Source organism: Penicillium griseofulvum (assembly GCF_001561935.1).
Source record: "Penicillium griseofulvum strain PG3 chromosome Unknown contig_10, whole genome shotgun sequence".
Classification (NCBI taxonomy): domain Eukaryota; kingdom Fungi; phylum Ascomycota; class Eurotiomycetes; order Eurotiales; family Aspergillaceae; genus Penicillium; species Penicillium griseofulvum.
This window is the reverse complement of record NW_024467433.1, coordinates 482,479-498,387: the sequence shown is the minus strand read 5'-3', so window position 1 is coordinate 498,387 and position 15,909 is coordinate 482,479. Positions and strand designations below refer to the sequence as shown.

The 15,909-nt window shown below is 47.6% G+C and overlaps 6 protein-coding genes across 6 annotated transcripts; 4 read left to right on the top strand and 2 right to left on the bottom strand.

The window, feature by feature from the left end:
• Positions 1-2,469: 2,469 nt before the first annotated feature.
• PGRI_083730 (Major facilitator superfamily domain, general substrate transporter) lies at positions 2,470-4,355 on the top strand (the record flags this gene model as incomplete). The annotated part of the gene is made up of 4 exons (XM_040796087.1): positions 2,470-2,679; positions 2,729-2,804; positions 2,855-3,165; positions 3,216-4,355. 4 exons carry the CDS (start codon positions 2,470-2,472, stop codon positions 4,353-4,355), a joined length of 1,737 nt encoding a protein of 578 aa, XP_040650625.1.
• Positions 4,356-4,851: 496 nt separating this feature from the next.
• PGRI_083720 (CDC5/polo family serine/threonine-protein kinase) lies at positions 4,852-8,392 on the bottom strand (the record flags this gene model as incomplete). Its single annotated transcript, XM_040796086.1, has 3 exons — positions 4,852-7,525; positions 7,580-8,022; positions 8,081-8,392. The coding sequence occupies 3 exons, from the start codon at positions 8,390-8,392 to the stop codon at positions 4,852-4,854; spliced, it is 3,429 nt and encodes a 1,142-aa protein (XP_040650624.1).
• A 1,667-nt stretch (positions 8,393-10,059) lies between these two features.
• Positions 10,060-11,095, top strand: pfa4 (putative palmitoyltransferase with autoacylation activity Pfa4; the record flags this gene model as incomplete). The annotated part of the gene is made up of 4 exons (XM_040796085.1): positions 10,060-10,158; positions 10,205-10,504; positions 10,565-10,643; positions 10,695-11,095. The coding sequence occupies 4 exons, from the start codon at positions 10,060-10,062 to the stop codon at positions 11,093-11,095; spliced, it is 879 nt and encodes a 292-aa protein (XP_040650623.1).
• Positions 11,096-11,121: 26 nt separating this feature from the next.
• Positions 11,122-12,064, bottom strand: PGRI_083700 (class I SAM-dependent methyltransferase; the record flags this gene model as incomplete). The annotated part of the gene is made up of 3 exons (XM_040796084.1): positions 11,122-11,623; positions 11,684-11,973; positions 12,020-12,064. 3 exons carry the CDS (start codon positions 12,062-12,064, stop codon positions 11,122-11,124), a joined length of 837 nt encoding a protein of 278 aa, XP_040650622.1.
• Positions 12,065-13,677: 1,613 nt separating this feature from the next.
• Positions 13,678-14,449, top strand: PGRI_083690 (YidH family protein; the record flags this gene model as incomplete). Its single annotated transcript, XM_040796083.1, has 3 exons — positions 13,678-13,993; positions 14,039-14,322; positions 14,369-14,449. The coding sequence occupies 3 exons, from the start codon at positions 13,678-13,680 to the stop codon at positions 14,447-14,449; spliced, it is 681 nt and encodes a 226-aa protein (XP_040650621.1).
• A 298-nt stretch (positions 14,450-14,747) lies between these two features.
• Positions 14,748-15,794, top strand: PGRI_083680 (uncharacterized protein; the record flags this gene model as incomplete). The annotated part of the gene is made up of 1 exon (XM_040796082.1): positions 14,748-15,794. One exon carries the CDS (start codon positions 14,748-14,750, stop codon positions 15,792-15,794), a length of 1,047 nt encoding a protein of 348 aa, XP_040650620.1.
• Between the last annotated feature and the right edge of the window lie 115 nt (positions 15,795-15,909).

Here is a 15,909-nt window from a genome sequence, read left to right as displayed (position 1 = left end):
AAACCACACCAATTAGCGATGGTTAGTTTGCAGGAAGGGCGCCTGCAGCAGGTCAATCGATTACCTGGAGAGAAAGCTAGACAGAAAAACAAGGGAAACTGGGGCTACTCGATTATATGAATGTATTCGTGACCCATTTCTCAAACAAGTCCTACTGTTAAATTTTTGCATAAATGTCGAGTTCCCGGGCCTCTCAAAGTCGCCTGGCGATACAAGGAGCTCTCTTTCTGGCAGTTCTTGTCCCTTCGACGGCGGCAGAATGTTACTGGCCTAACGGTGGCGTAGCCAGAAACTATGCTTCTTGTCCTGGTAGCAAGACTTGCTGCCTCAAAGGCGAGGCTTGTCTCTCGAATGGTCTATGTTATGCAGCGAGATACAACATTGCATACCGCGGTGCCTGCACGGATACATCATGGCCGATCGCTGATTGCCCCCGGGCATGTTATACCAGTACGTATAATATGTCATGGGAACTTACGGCCAATTATATCCAAAGGCTAACGACGTACTTCTCTGTCCTTTATAGCAATCCCAGACCAATGGGCTAATCTCCTGACATGCTCTGGCACCCCGAGAGGCAATTTCACTTGCAGTATTGCAGTCGATGGCAAGACTGCCTGTGAGCAGATTGTCGAAACGTGGAAGTGGGAGGGAGACTCTGGTGTCAATGTGACTGCCGCTCAGAATGGCGTCTCGTCTACTTCAACAACCAACATATCATCTGGCTCTACGACCAGTTTCCCGTCCACTACACCCTCATCACCTTCTTCAACACATACTTCTGTGTCAACCACGGACAAAAGCGGATCGTATAAGTCAGTAGTTGGCCTTGGAGCGGGACTAGGTGTAGGCCTTGGTGTGCCTCTGATACTGGCTGTGTCGCTCTTGGCGTTCTACTATCTTCGAGCGCGACGCCATTCCAAGGCTACTGGCAATACGCAGATTGCAACTTGGGACTTAATTGGCTATCCTTCGAGCCAGGTAGCAAGGGCCAAGGAAGCATGTTATGGGCCAAGCGAGTTAGGAGCAGAAAGGCATCCCTCGGAACTACATGGATAAGTTATGGGTAGATATGTGGGACAGCTTGGAAACGTTCCTGTCGGTTTCTAAGTTCATCCCATGATTGTGGGTATTGTCGATAATACGCAGATTAGATGGCCGGATACCAGATCTCAGGAATTGTAACAGAATATTGAACTTCCTGTCCGTGACCATCTGCGCACAACGTCCATCGATGTGGTTGGAAAATGAGCTTTACTCATCCAGACACCGGTCAAGAAATCCGTAGTTTCGTCTCTTTGGGCTCCCCACGAGCTTCAGTGAATTTCGTAGATTCTGGGCGATATATTTCGCAAGGCTAAATTGTAATCAATTCAATTAGAGGCCGGATATATATAACCTAGGTTGTTGAGCGAGATCTCCGTAGAGGGCATCTAGCATCACAGGTGAGATCAGTCTATTGGTCCGGACTATAGCTGCATCGTTACGATCTCCCCTGTTTTAATCCAAAACAAATGTCCCAACCCGCAAAAAGCATCGCCCCAAGTTTTTCTAACTCAATATGTCACTGTCAGGTGACAGGGTCATATAGCCCTAGCTATAAGTACATAATATTATCTTTATCTTCCCTTAGCTTTCAGCGCTTACACAATATAAGCTTATGCTATGTCTTATATTCCAATCAGCAAAGAATGGAAAGTTTGATAAGAAGTCCAGCTATTGAAATACTGACTGGAGCATTTGAATATGGCTAGATGTCAGATCTTTACAACCGAGCCATCTATCAACCCTTGCACCAAAACATTATGGCCTGTTCGCGCAGTACAAGTGTCAAGACCAGATATGTTGACATTGACTCAGATTATCGAGCCATTTTACAATAAGATTTCAGACTAGGTGGATCTTGATACACAGCAACGTGTTTCAGTCACTAATGCAGTCGGCGGAGGGATAGAGGCAATCAGATCACGCCAAGTCGGCCTGGGCCATCCAAATCTCGACTGAAGGCCTGTCTAATACCAAAGAAGAAAGAGAATCAAACCGAATAAAAGAAACATACATGAAACGCAATTACCCGTGCCCCGACTGCAGACGGCGAGGAATTCTCCCGACTCTTGGTAAGCCAACTGGCCTACTGCGGTCCCATTCCCACTCCAACTAGGACTATTGTGGAGACCCTTGAGGTCAATCTCCCCGTGTATAACATAAATATTCAGGTTGTAGCCAGCGTAGTCGAGGATTCTGGAACACGACGGAGTAATAGTTCGTCCAATTCTAAACTCCATGTGGGATCTTATGAGTTTCGCGTGGAATGAACGTGTGCTGTGCTCGATATTTATCTACAATGCAGATCCCCATTTCAATTTCTTTTTTTTCTTCTCTGATTTCTCTATAACTAGTGAAATTAATTCTTAACTTTCTACTCATCTTCTGACTGCTGCTAGATTGTCGCCGTCGTTGATATTCGCCATGGCGGACTCAGACTTTCCATTCTATAGACCCGGGAGGACATTTTATGACGATGATATGAGCAGGGCATCTTCATACGTGAAACAGAAGAAAAAGGTCGACAATGAGAAATTCGCTTTAGGTCGAAGGGGAATCCTGGTCTTCTTTACTTTGTCAGTTCTTACCTTGATGGCCGCTTTGGATGGAACGTCGTTATCTGTTGCTTTACCTGTAAGTGCTCCAGCGAGGGGCATGATATCTTCAAGCTTACCAAGTCTAGGAAATTGCAAAAGAACTCAATGGAACAGCCATCGAAGCATTCTGGAGTGGAACTTCGTTCCTATTATGCTCAACAGGTAAGTGATCTTTTTCTTTCAAAGAATTTGCACATCTAACATTGTCATAGTATTTCAACCAAGCTTCGCCTCTTTCTCGAATATTTTCGGCCGTCGACCTATGATTATGATCGCCCTTATATTCTTCTGTGTCGGAGCTGCGGTCTCAGCAATCGCCAATAATTTCACCTACATGTTGATCGGCCGATCAATCCAAGGTGTCGGTGGAGGTGGCATTATATCCCTAAGCGAGGTCATCATAACTGACCTTGTCCCTCTGCGATGGCGTGGTCAGTACTTCGGTATCCTCAGTGCAATGTGGAGTGTTGGATCCGTAACGGGACCTATTCTTGGAGGTGGATTCTCCGAAAATGTGTCTTGGGTAAGTTGATCTATAATGAGTCTATAGTTATCTATACTAACAATGAACAGCGATGGATCTTCCATATCAACTTCCCATTCATCGGAGTTGGCGGGATTCTCGTAATCTTGTTCCTGAACCTCAAGCTTGCTCCCAGTTCATTAATGGAGAAGCTTCGTCGGATTGATTATTTCGGCACCGTCCTATTCGTTGGAAGCATGTCATCCTTCTTGATTCCCCTCAGTTGGGGTGGAGTTTCATACGACTGGAACGCGTGGCAAACCCTTGCACCTCTCTGTGTAGGAGGGGTTGGGCTCATCGTTTTCGGATTTTACGAGTATTACTTCGCCTCCGATCCGATTGTCCCGCCTGTGATATTCCAGAACCGCACGGCAATAGCTTCATTCATTGGGAGTATTTTTCAGGGCTTGATCCTATGGTGTGCCCTCTATTATCTGCCTCTGTATTACGAGGCAGTGAAGGAGTATAGCCCCATTATCTCCGGTGTTGCGCTATTCCCCGAGACATTCACTGTGGCTCCCAGTGGGATGGTAGCTGGCGTCCTGATCACGGTAACGGGTCGTTACAGATGGGCTATCTGGATCGGATGGGCTTTTTCAACTGTCGGACTTGGTTTGATGTGTCTGATCAAGGTGAATACCAGTATGCTTGGTTGGATCTTCCTCAACATTGTGCCAGGCCTTGGATTGGGTATTCTCTTCCCATCTCTTGGTTATGCGGTGCAGGCAGCGACGGAGCCTGAAAACCTCGCTATCGCGGTTGCCATGTTTAGTTTCTTCCGTGCTCTTGGCCAAGCCATTGGCGTTGCTGTTGGTGGTGTTGTTTTCCAGAACCGCATGTTCACCAATATCTCGAGATATCCTGCTCTGGCTCCTATGGCTGAGGCGTACAGCAAGGATGCCGCGGGCTTGGTCCAAGTGATCAGGGCGATGGCGGATGGCGCTGACAAGGCGAATCTCAAGGAAGCGTATACGGACAGTTTACGCACGGTGTGGATAGTCTGCTGTGGGGTGTCAGGTGTGGCAATGTTGGTCAGCCTCTTGACTGAACACTATGACCTTGACCGTGCATTGGAGACGGATCAGGGTTTATGTGAGGATTATGATGATGAGTCTATTAACAGTTTGAAGGACTTCGAGATCCGGACAGATCGGGGAATAACCGAAGAGCCTAGACCGTGGGCTTGGTAGTGGATGTTCTTCCATGACAGGAGTAATGGAGATCTATAGTGTACAAAGTAATGACGCTTACTGATTTTGATAATTTAAGACCTTAGCCATATCAGTAGACGACTCTCTTATCAAAGTCCCACTCGAATCAAAGCCTTGACACCTTCGCCTCGCTTTGTAGTCTCCCAGGCAGTGACAGCATTCTCGAAAGCCACGAGATTGGTGATTAACGGCTTCAACTCAACCTTCTCTATCATCGGTTTTTTTACATCCTCAGAGGTTGGCAAGGTCCAAGGCCATCACATGGGGCGTTTATAAGGAATAGTGCATAGCATATGTACTGCAAGTAGCCGAAACAGACCAAACGGTTTTAGGCACTTATAAACAACTTGGGAAGCTGAGCTTCAAACATTCGTGATCTCATCCCACGATAATAAACATAGGGTATTACACCGATAAAACAAAAGGTCGTGACATCATAAAGTGGACATAATAAATAGCAACAGAAACCCCAGATTCAACGACCAAGTGCACGTAGCCGGTCTTTGAGTAGATCCACTTCTTTGTCGTATTCCATCCCGTGTTTTTGGGCTGGCTCCCGATCACTATCTTTAAGCATCATCGACCGATAGTGACCATCGCCATCTGGTGCTCCTACAGTCACCCAGACAAACTTCGTTCCGGCGCTATTGGGCTGCGAGCGCTCCTGCGTTCCTTGCCAGAATGCTTCTTCGGGTATGGATTCGTCAGAGTCAACTGGAGGCGGGCGACCGCCAAGTCGTCCGAACTTAATCCAGACCCTGAGAGTATCTTTGATAAAGGCAATTTTCTGGATGAAGGCATTCGCATCGAGAATATCCCTGATACGGTCTTCGGTCGAATTGATAGAATCTCCATTGGCGATGCTAAGGAACGTGGCAGCCTCGTCGGAGGCCACGGCCCGAGTGTCAAATCCTGCTGGGTGCATTTTGCCTTTCGCGGCGAAGAATCGAGCGGCAGAGGACGAGAGATGGTAGAAGTCGATCCAGGGGGATGAGCTACGAGTGCGGCCGGGCGAGATCACTAGCTTCGTGTGGTCGGGGAAGTTGAACTGGAAGGCTCCGTCTCCGAAACCCCAGATTCCGACATTACCCAAGCGCTGGTAGAACTTGACAAACTGGGCACTGTTATGTTCAGGCAAGTCTTCGTCCATGATGCCCTCGTCGCCATGGCGACCAAGGGCTCCGATCATGTATTTACCGAACTGATCCACAAGCTTCATCCGCTTGACCTTCTCTAGATCTGCTCGTTCCAAATCGGACCCTGTGTTGGACCGAATCCTCATTGCCTTAGAAGTCTTGACATCAAAAAGTGAGGGCGGGATGAGTGCTCGTCGGATGCCGCGGCATCCTAGCAAGTCATCGTCTCGATTCTCATAGAACTCAACCAAATTCCCAGTACGAGGAACCAACTGATCAGCCTCAGAGTAGTAAATCGGTTGTTGTTTGCCATCCGCGACACTACGCGCTTTTCGGCGAATGTGTCTCTCGCCATCTCGAACCACAACACTCGTCGCCGGCTGTCCGTTTTCTCCCTTGAAGACACATCCAACGCTGCCATCATCCAGAACATACCCAATACCGTAACGGTTGGTGTAGTCGACCCATTTGATAACATACGCATGAGGCTGTTTTCGTGCTCCACCTCTGCGCCTACTTGGTGCGTGGTTAACCAGATTGGTGAGCATGAGACGCAAGTCAGTGTTCACTTCAGTCAACGAAGTCCGGGGTAGAAGCTTGGTGGAATCTTCTGAGTGAAATAGAGGACTGAGCCCCAAACTAGAGCGCGCCCTACCGCCAGCCGTCTTGCTGTTAGAACGAGCGATACCATTGGAGTCTGATCGACCAAGTCCATTAGTTGTAGCGGAAAATTTAGACTGTGCCAGTGAAGATCGAGCGGACTCTTCGATGGGGCTGTCTCTCCTTCTTTCCTCTCGACCGACACCGGCGCTGGGGTCTACTCTCGATATAGACCGTAGGGATGTCTGGCGAGTGATCACCTTTCGCTCCTCCGGCCTAGCGGTTGGTTGCCGTTCTCGGGTCGGGACGGGAGGCTGCATCAACTCCTGGTCAGCGGCTGCCAATCTACGAGACTGAGAGCGCGTTTTGCCTACAGTCAAGCCGGAGGGCATGCTTGTGGATTTGGCTAATTGCGGGGCAATATCAATGTCCTTGCTACGCAGCGTCGTCGCATGGGATGCAGAAACCAGTCTTCGTGTCCGAATAGGACGCTCTGCCAGGCCTCCAGTCGGTACGTCCGTAGCGGATGGGGCTTTTGTCTCGGCCTGTGGCATATCTCGATATGGCCTCGAGGATAAAACAGCGGGATCGCTGATTCCGGGTGCCCTCCGAGGAGAGATAGGGGGTACACGAGCTTGCTGGCGTAGCGTTGCGGCATGGCTCTGGCCTTCCATTCGGCGCTGTTGAGCAGCGGCAAGAGCGGCATTGGTCCGTGATGCTGCCATAGGGTTGGGACGAACTGAAACACTCCGTTGGGACATAGTACTGCTGTTAAGCATTGACTCCTCGGTGCGGATTACCTTTCGGGAATTTTCCAAAAGACACCAGTCTCCTTCAAGGTCATGGGGCCATCGGTAGACATAATCCGGCGACAAGGGTATTACGGGTCGTAGACCTCTGGAATCCTCCACATCACACTCAGAAAAGGCCGACTTCGAGCAATTTCTCCCCACAGATTTCCGAGACGTCCCGTCAGGCTTGCGTCCCACGCCGCAGAGTGAGTAGAAGGCGGCTTTGCAAGAATGGTATCGTTGGGCGGGGTCGTCCACCTGGTACACATAGGCGCGAAGCTTCTCATCTGAGTCCAAGCCGTATCCACTTACCACACAATCACCTTGAGGTGAGGCGTCCTTGAGCCATAGTGGCTTGTTGAATCGGCATGAGGGGTCCAGTTGTCGAGGAATGCAGCCATCATACATGTTGAAGAATGGGTGCTCAACAATGTCATCCGGATCTGGTCGCTCCTCGTCCACTAGGTTCAAACAACGACTGACTAGGTCTTTCGCTTCCTCGGGGATGTAGTTGCCGGATTCCGACTCCTTTGGCCAGACATAATTCAAGTTCTGAACTTTCTTGTAAACCTCATCTTGCGTTTTGGATTGAAATGGTAAGCATCCGGCGAGCATGGCGAAGCTAAAATTCACACATTAGTTCAATGATTTCGTGGTTATATCGCGGCGTTCTTACAGTATTACACCCACGGACCAAATGTCAACTTTCTGTGTATGCCCACCCTTGCTCTTGTCCAAAACTTCGGGGGCGATATAGTTGGGTGTGCCGCATAGCGTATTGCGTCGCTTGGCATCCTTGTCGGACAAAATCATAGCTGCCAGACCAAAATCCCCAACCTTGATGTTCATATTGTGATCGAGGAACAGGTTTCCCATCTTCAAGTCACGATGAGCGACGAAACGTTTGTGTAGGTATTTTACCGCAGCGCAAAGTTGAATCATATACCGGCGCACTTCTGGCAAGCTGAAACAGCGTCGTTTCCGAAACATATCCATCACTGACCCATTGGGACATAATTCGAGGACGACATAAGTGCTGGATTCGAAGGCAAAGGCGCGGTAGAACTGGACGATGAAAGGATGGCGCATTTTCGAGTGGATCTGTAGTTCGGTTCGAAACTGCAACAAATTTTAGGCACTGTCAAGCGGTTTGTCTACATCTAGAAGCTCAGCGTACCTTCTCCTCCATCTTTTTCTGAGGCATCGCTGACTTGACGACCTTCATGGCGTACACCCGACCATTGCGAGCCAAAGAACCCTCATAGCAAACAGCGAAGCCGCCTTTTCCCAAAAATGCGCCTATCGAGTATCGCTCCCCACCGTCTTCCGGCTCTGAGACTACTGATGGCGGCGGCTCAGCGTAGCTTTTGGACGTTGCAAGCTTTTGCTTGTTACTCGGAAGAACGGCATTTTTATCGAACGCTTTCCGATCCATGGCGAGCTTCGGTTTGATCATCTGGTTCGTTGTGCGCGGGGACAGGGCCTCCATTCTTGGCGGGTCGTCTTTTTATCCCAAATAAAGAATTAAGATAATAGCTGTGATTGAAGGCGTGTAGCGGAGGGGTATCGAGCGTTAAGATCATTAAAAACGGCGACCATGTGGTCTGAAAATGGGTATCAAGTTCCGGCAATATTGGTATCCCTGCAATGATCAAGTCAGAATTCGCTCCACTGTCGGGAAGCCGAAGCCGCTCTCAGTTGAGAACGGAACATATGAAATGAGCTGTAGAACTTACCGAAATGCAAAGCGCTAAAGAATTAAAACTGTACAGTGCTCGGAAAACAAATAACAGCGCCTCAATCGAGGGTTGGGGGAGGATGGAGAACAGAAAGAGTCGGACCACAACAGTTTGCTCAAAGCGGTAATCGATAAACAGTGACCGTTGGCCCGTGGGGTCACGTGAGGACCCTTTTTTCCATTTGTTTTCTTTAACACTCTTTTTCCATGTAAAACACTAAAGTACATATATTATAGAGCAATATCTACGGTTGTCACGATATTTTTTTCGCAATAAATTTTCGGTTTCAATCTTGTGTTGCTCGGGCGTTATATGTCGCTCTAGGTGTCGCAATATATTTTAGTTTGTTTACTTGACATCGAGCCCTAAAAACTTATTTTTTAGCTCATATACGGACCCAAACACCTTAAATGGCGATATAACACACTAAGCATTTAGTAACTACTTCATATTTATGCTCTCCTAATTACCTATACATGAAAGATCTAGCCCTAGAGAGAATTTTATAATGAGATTTGCATGCCCAGATAGGTGACTATGCTTCTGATAATGGGCTCTACAGTAGTTCTAAGACAGCCACTTGATGTCGAACGACTTATGTAGTTATCTAATACTTCAGGCATAAACAGGCTTAATAGCGGCGACCATGTCTTGGCAATATGGTCCTCTAACATGAACCTTGTTGAAGTTTGGCTTTGACTGAAATTAGAACTGTAGGAATCCTATCTATATTAAGCGAAGCATGCAAGGTTATAACTTGATTGGAAGCCTTTCATGAAGCAAGCTATCGTGATTGTATAGAAGCTTGGACCAAACCTACAAGTCATTCTACGCGGGACATCGGGACCATTAGTCAGCATAGCCACGCCTCCGGGCCGGGGCGCTGGTGGTCCAGGCCGGATAAACACCACCTCCAACTTCACGCCTCTACATCTTCTTAGCCTTGTTTCCCCGACGGCTGAAATGTTAGAGGACTTTTCAATATCCAAGCTCGCGATCCCCGCCGTGAGTGTGTTGATCGCCTTCCTCGCCTACACATCACAGTACTTCTTTCTGCACTTCGAGCCTGTGCCACTCACACGGGACGAAGCTTGGAAAATCAATATATTCGCCCTGTGCATCTGGATCTGTTATTACCGAACATGTTTTGTAGATCCCGGCCGGCGTCCCAAGGCTGAAGAGCGACCGAAACCCAAAGAGCAAGAAGGTGCCGCACTCGCTGGTCGTCAGCGATGGTGTCGTAGATGCGAAGCTTACAAACCGCCTCGTGCTCACCACTGCAAGACCTGTAAAAGGTAGTATGAGGAATTTATGCAGAGGATACTTTGGCTGATTTTCTCCTAGATGCATTCCTAAAATGGATCATCATTGTCCCTGGACTTCGAACTGTGTCTCACATTTTACGATCCCGCATTTCATGCGGTTTCTATTTTATGCCACTGTTGGAATGTCCTATCTCGAGACTCTTCTCTGGCAGCGTGCTTCGTTTGTATGGAAGAATAGTCATATGCCAAGCGTAAGTAACTCCAGTGCTTAACTATTCATGTCGCTAATTTGAATAGTATCTCGGCCCCACATTCGGGCAACTCATTCACTTGTTTATACTACTCGTCGTAAATAGTCTCACAGTTTTCGGTCTCTTTGTTCTCCTACTTAGGAGCCTTTGGGCGCTTGGATCCAACACGACCACCATTGAAACTTGGGAAATCGAGAGACATGCTACTCTTGTCCGTCGAGCCCGTGTGTTGGGCGGGTATCTTGAGGGTCCTGGAGGAATTCGAGTTCACATAAAAAAGCAAGAATATCCATACGACATTGGGATTTGGGCCAACATCAAGCAAGGGATGGGCGGGAGCGCAAATGTGAGTATACCTGTTCATGATATTCTAGACACGTAAACAGGTAAGCTAATATCTTTCTAGGTCATCAGCTGGTTCTGGCCATTAGCCGCAACACCTGATCGTCGGTCTGGCTGGGAATTCGAGACCAATGACTTTGAGGGTGTGTAGAGGAGTCAGTATTCTAGCTTTTCGATAACTAATCTTTTGCTAGATCCTGGTGTGTCATGGCCACCTCCAGATCCAGATCGAATCCCGATGCCGGTCAGTGCAAGGCCTACCAATTTCAGCATGCCTACATATGCAACTATCCAGGACGAGATTGATGCCTTCAATCGTCGCAAACAGGAAGACATGAAGCGATTCCAGACTCCAGGCCTACAACGTCGGAAACCATTCCACAATCGGTACAAAAAAGACGAATTCGCTGAAAGTGATAGCGAGTCCGAATCCGATTCTGGGGTTGACTCAGACGAGGGCGAAGAAGCCTGGCGAAACGCCGAAGGGGAACGACTACGCGATTTCGGGGTGGATGAGGAAGCAGAATTCTATGACGAGGAAGACATTCCTCTTGGTGTTCTCATTCAGCGACGAAAGCAGCAATCTGCTAACTAAATTCCTTCCAACGAATATCCGAATCATTAGAACTTCTTCGCAATACCCCTCAACCGCACATATCCCAGCCACTGGCTCCCATCTTCGCCACGGGTAACAACGTCCTGGAGCACGTCGCAAATCTGTCGCACTGCAGCATCCCGCTTTTCCTCCGGAAGCACCTCTAAGAACTGGGCTCCCATCAGTCTAACCCATCCCGCCAAACCACCCTTAGCGTCAGTAGTGAGCTTTGTCGGGCGGTACTCGAGCTCGACATTCTCAACCTTGAACCCAGTCTCCTCCAGAGCGTCTCTCATCCATTTATCAGACGGGAAGAACCAAGGGCTTGTCTCTCTCGCTTGTTCAACAGGGATACCATGCTGCACCAGTGCGCAGATAAGGGCCGTCTTGACCTCGGCGACGTTACCATGTCCGCCCATTTCAAACACATATGTGCCTCCCGGCTTTAGGCAGTCGTGGATTGCGCGAAGGGTCGACATGCGTGTCGACTCATCGCGTAAGATCCAGTGGAGGGCTGCGTTGGAGATCCTATCAGCTGTTAGAAGTCGAGTTACATACTTCATGTACCATATATAATCAGAGACATACACTTTATCCCATGATCCATTCACAATGGAGGTTTCTTTCTCCAAGTACCGGCAATCCACGACGCGGAAGCTGGCCTTATGACTTGCGAAGTCTTTGTTCGCTGACTCGATCATAGATGCGGATGAGTCAATGCCCAAGACGGATTCTATGGCGGGAAGGAAATTCGCTGTGAATTTTCCATCGCCACAGCCTACATCAAGGACTTTGTCTGTTGGCTTGGGGTCCAGAGAGGAGAGGAGTTTGCCGGTGATTTTCGCGGAGTGCACGAAGGATGCAGAGGCACTGTATGCCTAGACTTGTTAGTTGTGGCACATATCCATTGTGATGAATACATACTTCCTCCGACCAGTGGTCTTTATGGCCCTCGGTATTGGACGCCATAGTTTGGACAGAAAGTATGGAGAAGTGGAGAAGTGGTAGCCTTGGCGTTGAATGTCCGTTAGGAAGAAGAGAAATGATAGTTAATCAACAGATGATAATGCTTCAAGTGTTGTATTCCTGGGATTTGGAATGTTTTTTTCTGGTCATTCAGGTTCTTCATGGGCTCTCTTATATGTTTTTCCTCTCTGTAGAGGGGACATGGGTTGGTAGTATAAGGAGGCCGATATCGGACCGGAGATATACTTGAAAGTATGCGCCCTGCAGATGCACAGGCCGATGGACACGATGGAAGTTCTGGAAAATTTCTCTTTCCGATAGCTTAGTATCGGAGATAAGTGATATACAACATACAAAACTGTACTTTGTACTGGCCGTATGGAGTACAAGTTGTACTAGCCCACCCGACTGAGACACATGTCCACATGTGCAGGATAGCCCCCAAATCACGAAGACACGATTAAGAGGCATCGATATATAAATACCATCCCTCTTGAGAATTTCAACAAAAGTCAGCATTTGAAGACATGTAGTATCATGACGTAGCGGGTATACGGCAATGACGGAACAATTCCTATGAGCTCCACTAATTTTCACCCAGCAAATATATTGTAAAATCAGATCTACGGGCTTTCATATTTAAAGCACTACTCTATAAGCAAATCGATAAATATGTCATATCAAGGCCATTGCAATTGCGAGAGTATTCGCATTACTCTCCCCGAGCAACCTTCCACCACAGCTATTTGTCATTGGTATGGAATTATGGAAATTTCCCTTATTTCGAGGCATCCTAAACTAATATTCAAATACAGCGATTGTTGCAAGCGATCAGGTGGTTGCCGTAAGTACAGTCACCAAAGCCTAGCAACAATTCCCTTTCGCTTACAGCCATCTTAGCGTTCTCTGTTAACTATTTCGTCTGTGAGGATGAATTGACCATCGACGATCCAAATGCGACATTGAAGAAATACGACGATAAAAAGTCTACCAGTGGGAATGCTGTGATGGTAAAAGTATAGGTCCTTTATTAGTTTCCCAATACTAATATCCTAATCCCAAACAGCGTCATTTCTGTTCTAGCTGTGGCAGGTATGTGGAATCACTCAATCCAGTAGCAATAGCTGATACCCAGCACAGCCCGGTGTTTACCAAGACCGTCAAGGCTCCTGAAATGGTATTCCTGAAGGCTTCTTTGTTTGACACTGTTTCTCCTCCTGGGACTGAGGTGTTTATCAAGAAGCAATATGAGTGGGTAACTGTTGAGCATTGCGGAGAAAAGAAAGAATAATATCAATGTGAAGTTAGAGAGTCTACATATTTAGTAAAATGTACAAAAATATATATATATATAATATGTATTATGCAAAGTATTTCCAAAAGCTTATTATTGGTCGACAATATTTAAGCACATGGATATTTTGCAACTCGTATATTCTTTGCCCTATAAAATAGCTTCAATCCTATCGATATACGAGCTAGCCAGTCAAATGCGGGGGACAAACCCCTTCGATCCGAGAACCTGCTTTCACCAGCTTTCACGCTTCACCCCGCCCAAGCGAGCTCGAATTCCACCATAACCATGCCATTCTCACCGGGCTGATATCAATGAAAATATGACAGCCCCAGCTCAAACTCGTACTTCCAGTCCTAGACGACCATCGGGTGTAACTTTGCGGAACACCCGACCGCAAGATAGCAACGACGACTCTCCCCACGAAACACACGAACTCCAAGAAATACAAACCCACAACGAACTAGACTACTCAACACCATCCGTCTCATCCGGCGACGAATACCGCATAGTAACGCGTCGGACGACATCCCGCCCCACGCGCCAAGCCCGAAAGGGGACATGGGGCAAACTCACTCAACTATGGACGCATAATGTTACTCTGACCGTTCCGCAGAAGAGTAGTCGGGATTACTTCGGTGCGTATACGACTCATCGATCTGTAAAATACTAACACGGCGCAGCTTTGGAGAGGACGTTTCTCGCGTATATCCGCACCTCCCTTGTTATCACTCAACAGGGCGTGTTGATTGCGCAGTTATTCCGGCTGCAGGCGGCGGAGGCGGTTGCTGATCGTCTTGGGTTTCGGAAGGTCGGCACGCCACTTTCTGTTGCTTGTTATTGTGTCGGTATTCTTGTGGCTTTGGTTGGGGCGTATCGGTTTTGGAGGCAGCAGGGTGCTATTGCTAGGGGGAGGATTCATGCGGGAGGTTGGGAGTTGAATTCGGTGGGGATATTATTGGGTTGTGTGAGTATGAATGGTTTGGTTTTGAGATGTAACTGACGTTGGTTAGATCACTTTAACGGTGTTGATTGTTTCCATTGCTATTATGGTCGAGGTTGATATGGGGTTATCTGTTCGAATATCGGGGTGAATTGTATTATCAATGCTAGACATCAGCCTTATGGGATAAGTAATATTATGATTTATGACTATATTGAGCTATGATTCACTGAGAATGGAGCTGCACAGCCCCCATAACACTACAACATACTTCGTGCTATATGCAAACTCGTTGATTGGGGCCAAATCTGTCACGCTTCATTCTTGGCATCTCGTATTTAACGTCAAAAGGAGTGCCCGAGACAATATATATTATGCAAAACCAGTCACACACTAGAAGTTCCTCAACACAACCACCTAATCATCCATAATGAGCACTTCTCCCGAATATGTCAACTACGGACGAGAAACTATCTGACCAAAACCCATCAATATGGCACATCTACCACAAAGGCGACCGGCACATCTCAATAACACCATTCATCAATCCAAAAAAGGAGTTCGGATTCAATAAGAAAAAACACGAAAAGCCCGCTGGAGACCAAGACGAGGAATCCAACTATTTCATACACCACCCAACTCTAATATTCCACAATCCTCCACGTACACTCCGTCGCGGAAATAAAAACGGAACACCGATCTGTCTAATTAAATGCGGGACCTTTTGGCGGAACTGGACAATCCAGCTCGGTGATCTGAAGGATGTTATTGATCCTAGAGGTGTGGTAAAATGGGAGTGTCGCAGTAACACAAACAATACTCTCAACGATGATCGCGCTTTGAAAGGGTATAAGGTCCGCTCGTGGAGGGTGTGGGGGGAGAGTGGGAAAGAATATCATCGTCTGGTTAATTTGAGACGCAAGGAAATGGAATTTGCGGAAAGGGAAAATATGCAAGTCGTGCATGATACTCCTAAGATAAAAATCACGGAAGATGGGAAGCAAGGCTTGGATTCACGAACAGAATACCCTAGCTCTCCTTACTCTGCAACACCGCATCCAGCTCTTGCTGAAGAGGCAGTCCGTCTAAGCTGGCGTTCTCCGGTTTCGTTAAGTCCTCGGCGCTATACGTTCGAATACGCCAATATCAAGTTCTCCTGGGAAGGAACGAGAGACGTACACTCGACCAGAAGGGCGAAATGGATCATGCCATTCAGCCACTTGATGTTGATTGCCAGACTTCCTGAAAATGAGAGCGAAGATATCCTCGTTGGACAGTATACAGCAAGCTTTGCGAGTTGCAAATATGGCGAGTTGTGGGTTTTCGATTCGGCGGTAGCTCAGCTACTCGATGGCCATTCTTCCGATGTTAGGGAGACGAGACTGTATGAATTGATCATCACGACGGCTATGTGTATGATAATTGGTGAGAGGGGGAAGCGGAATACTCTCTTGGCTTTACTTGCGCTGCTGGCAGAAGGGGGAGGTGCTAGTTAGATTAAACTGCATAATGGATTGATTGAATCTATCCATTCTATGTGAAAGAGGTATATGCATTCTTTTGTGCTTTGTTTCACATGGGTTGAACCTGAAGTAATCTAATTCGCGAGCA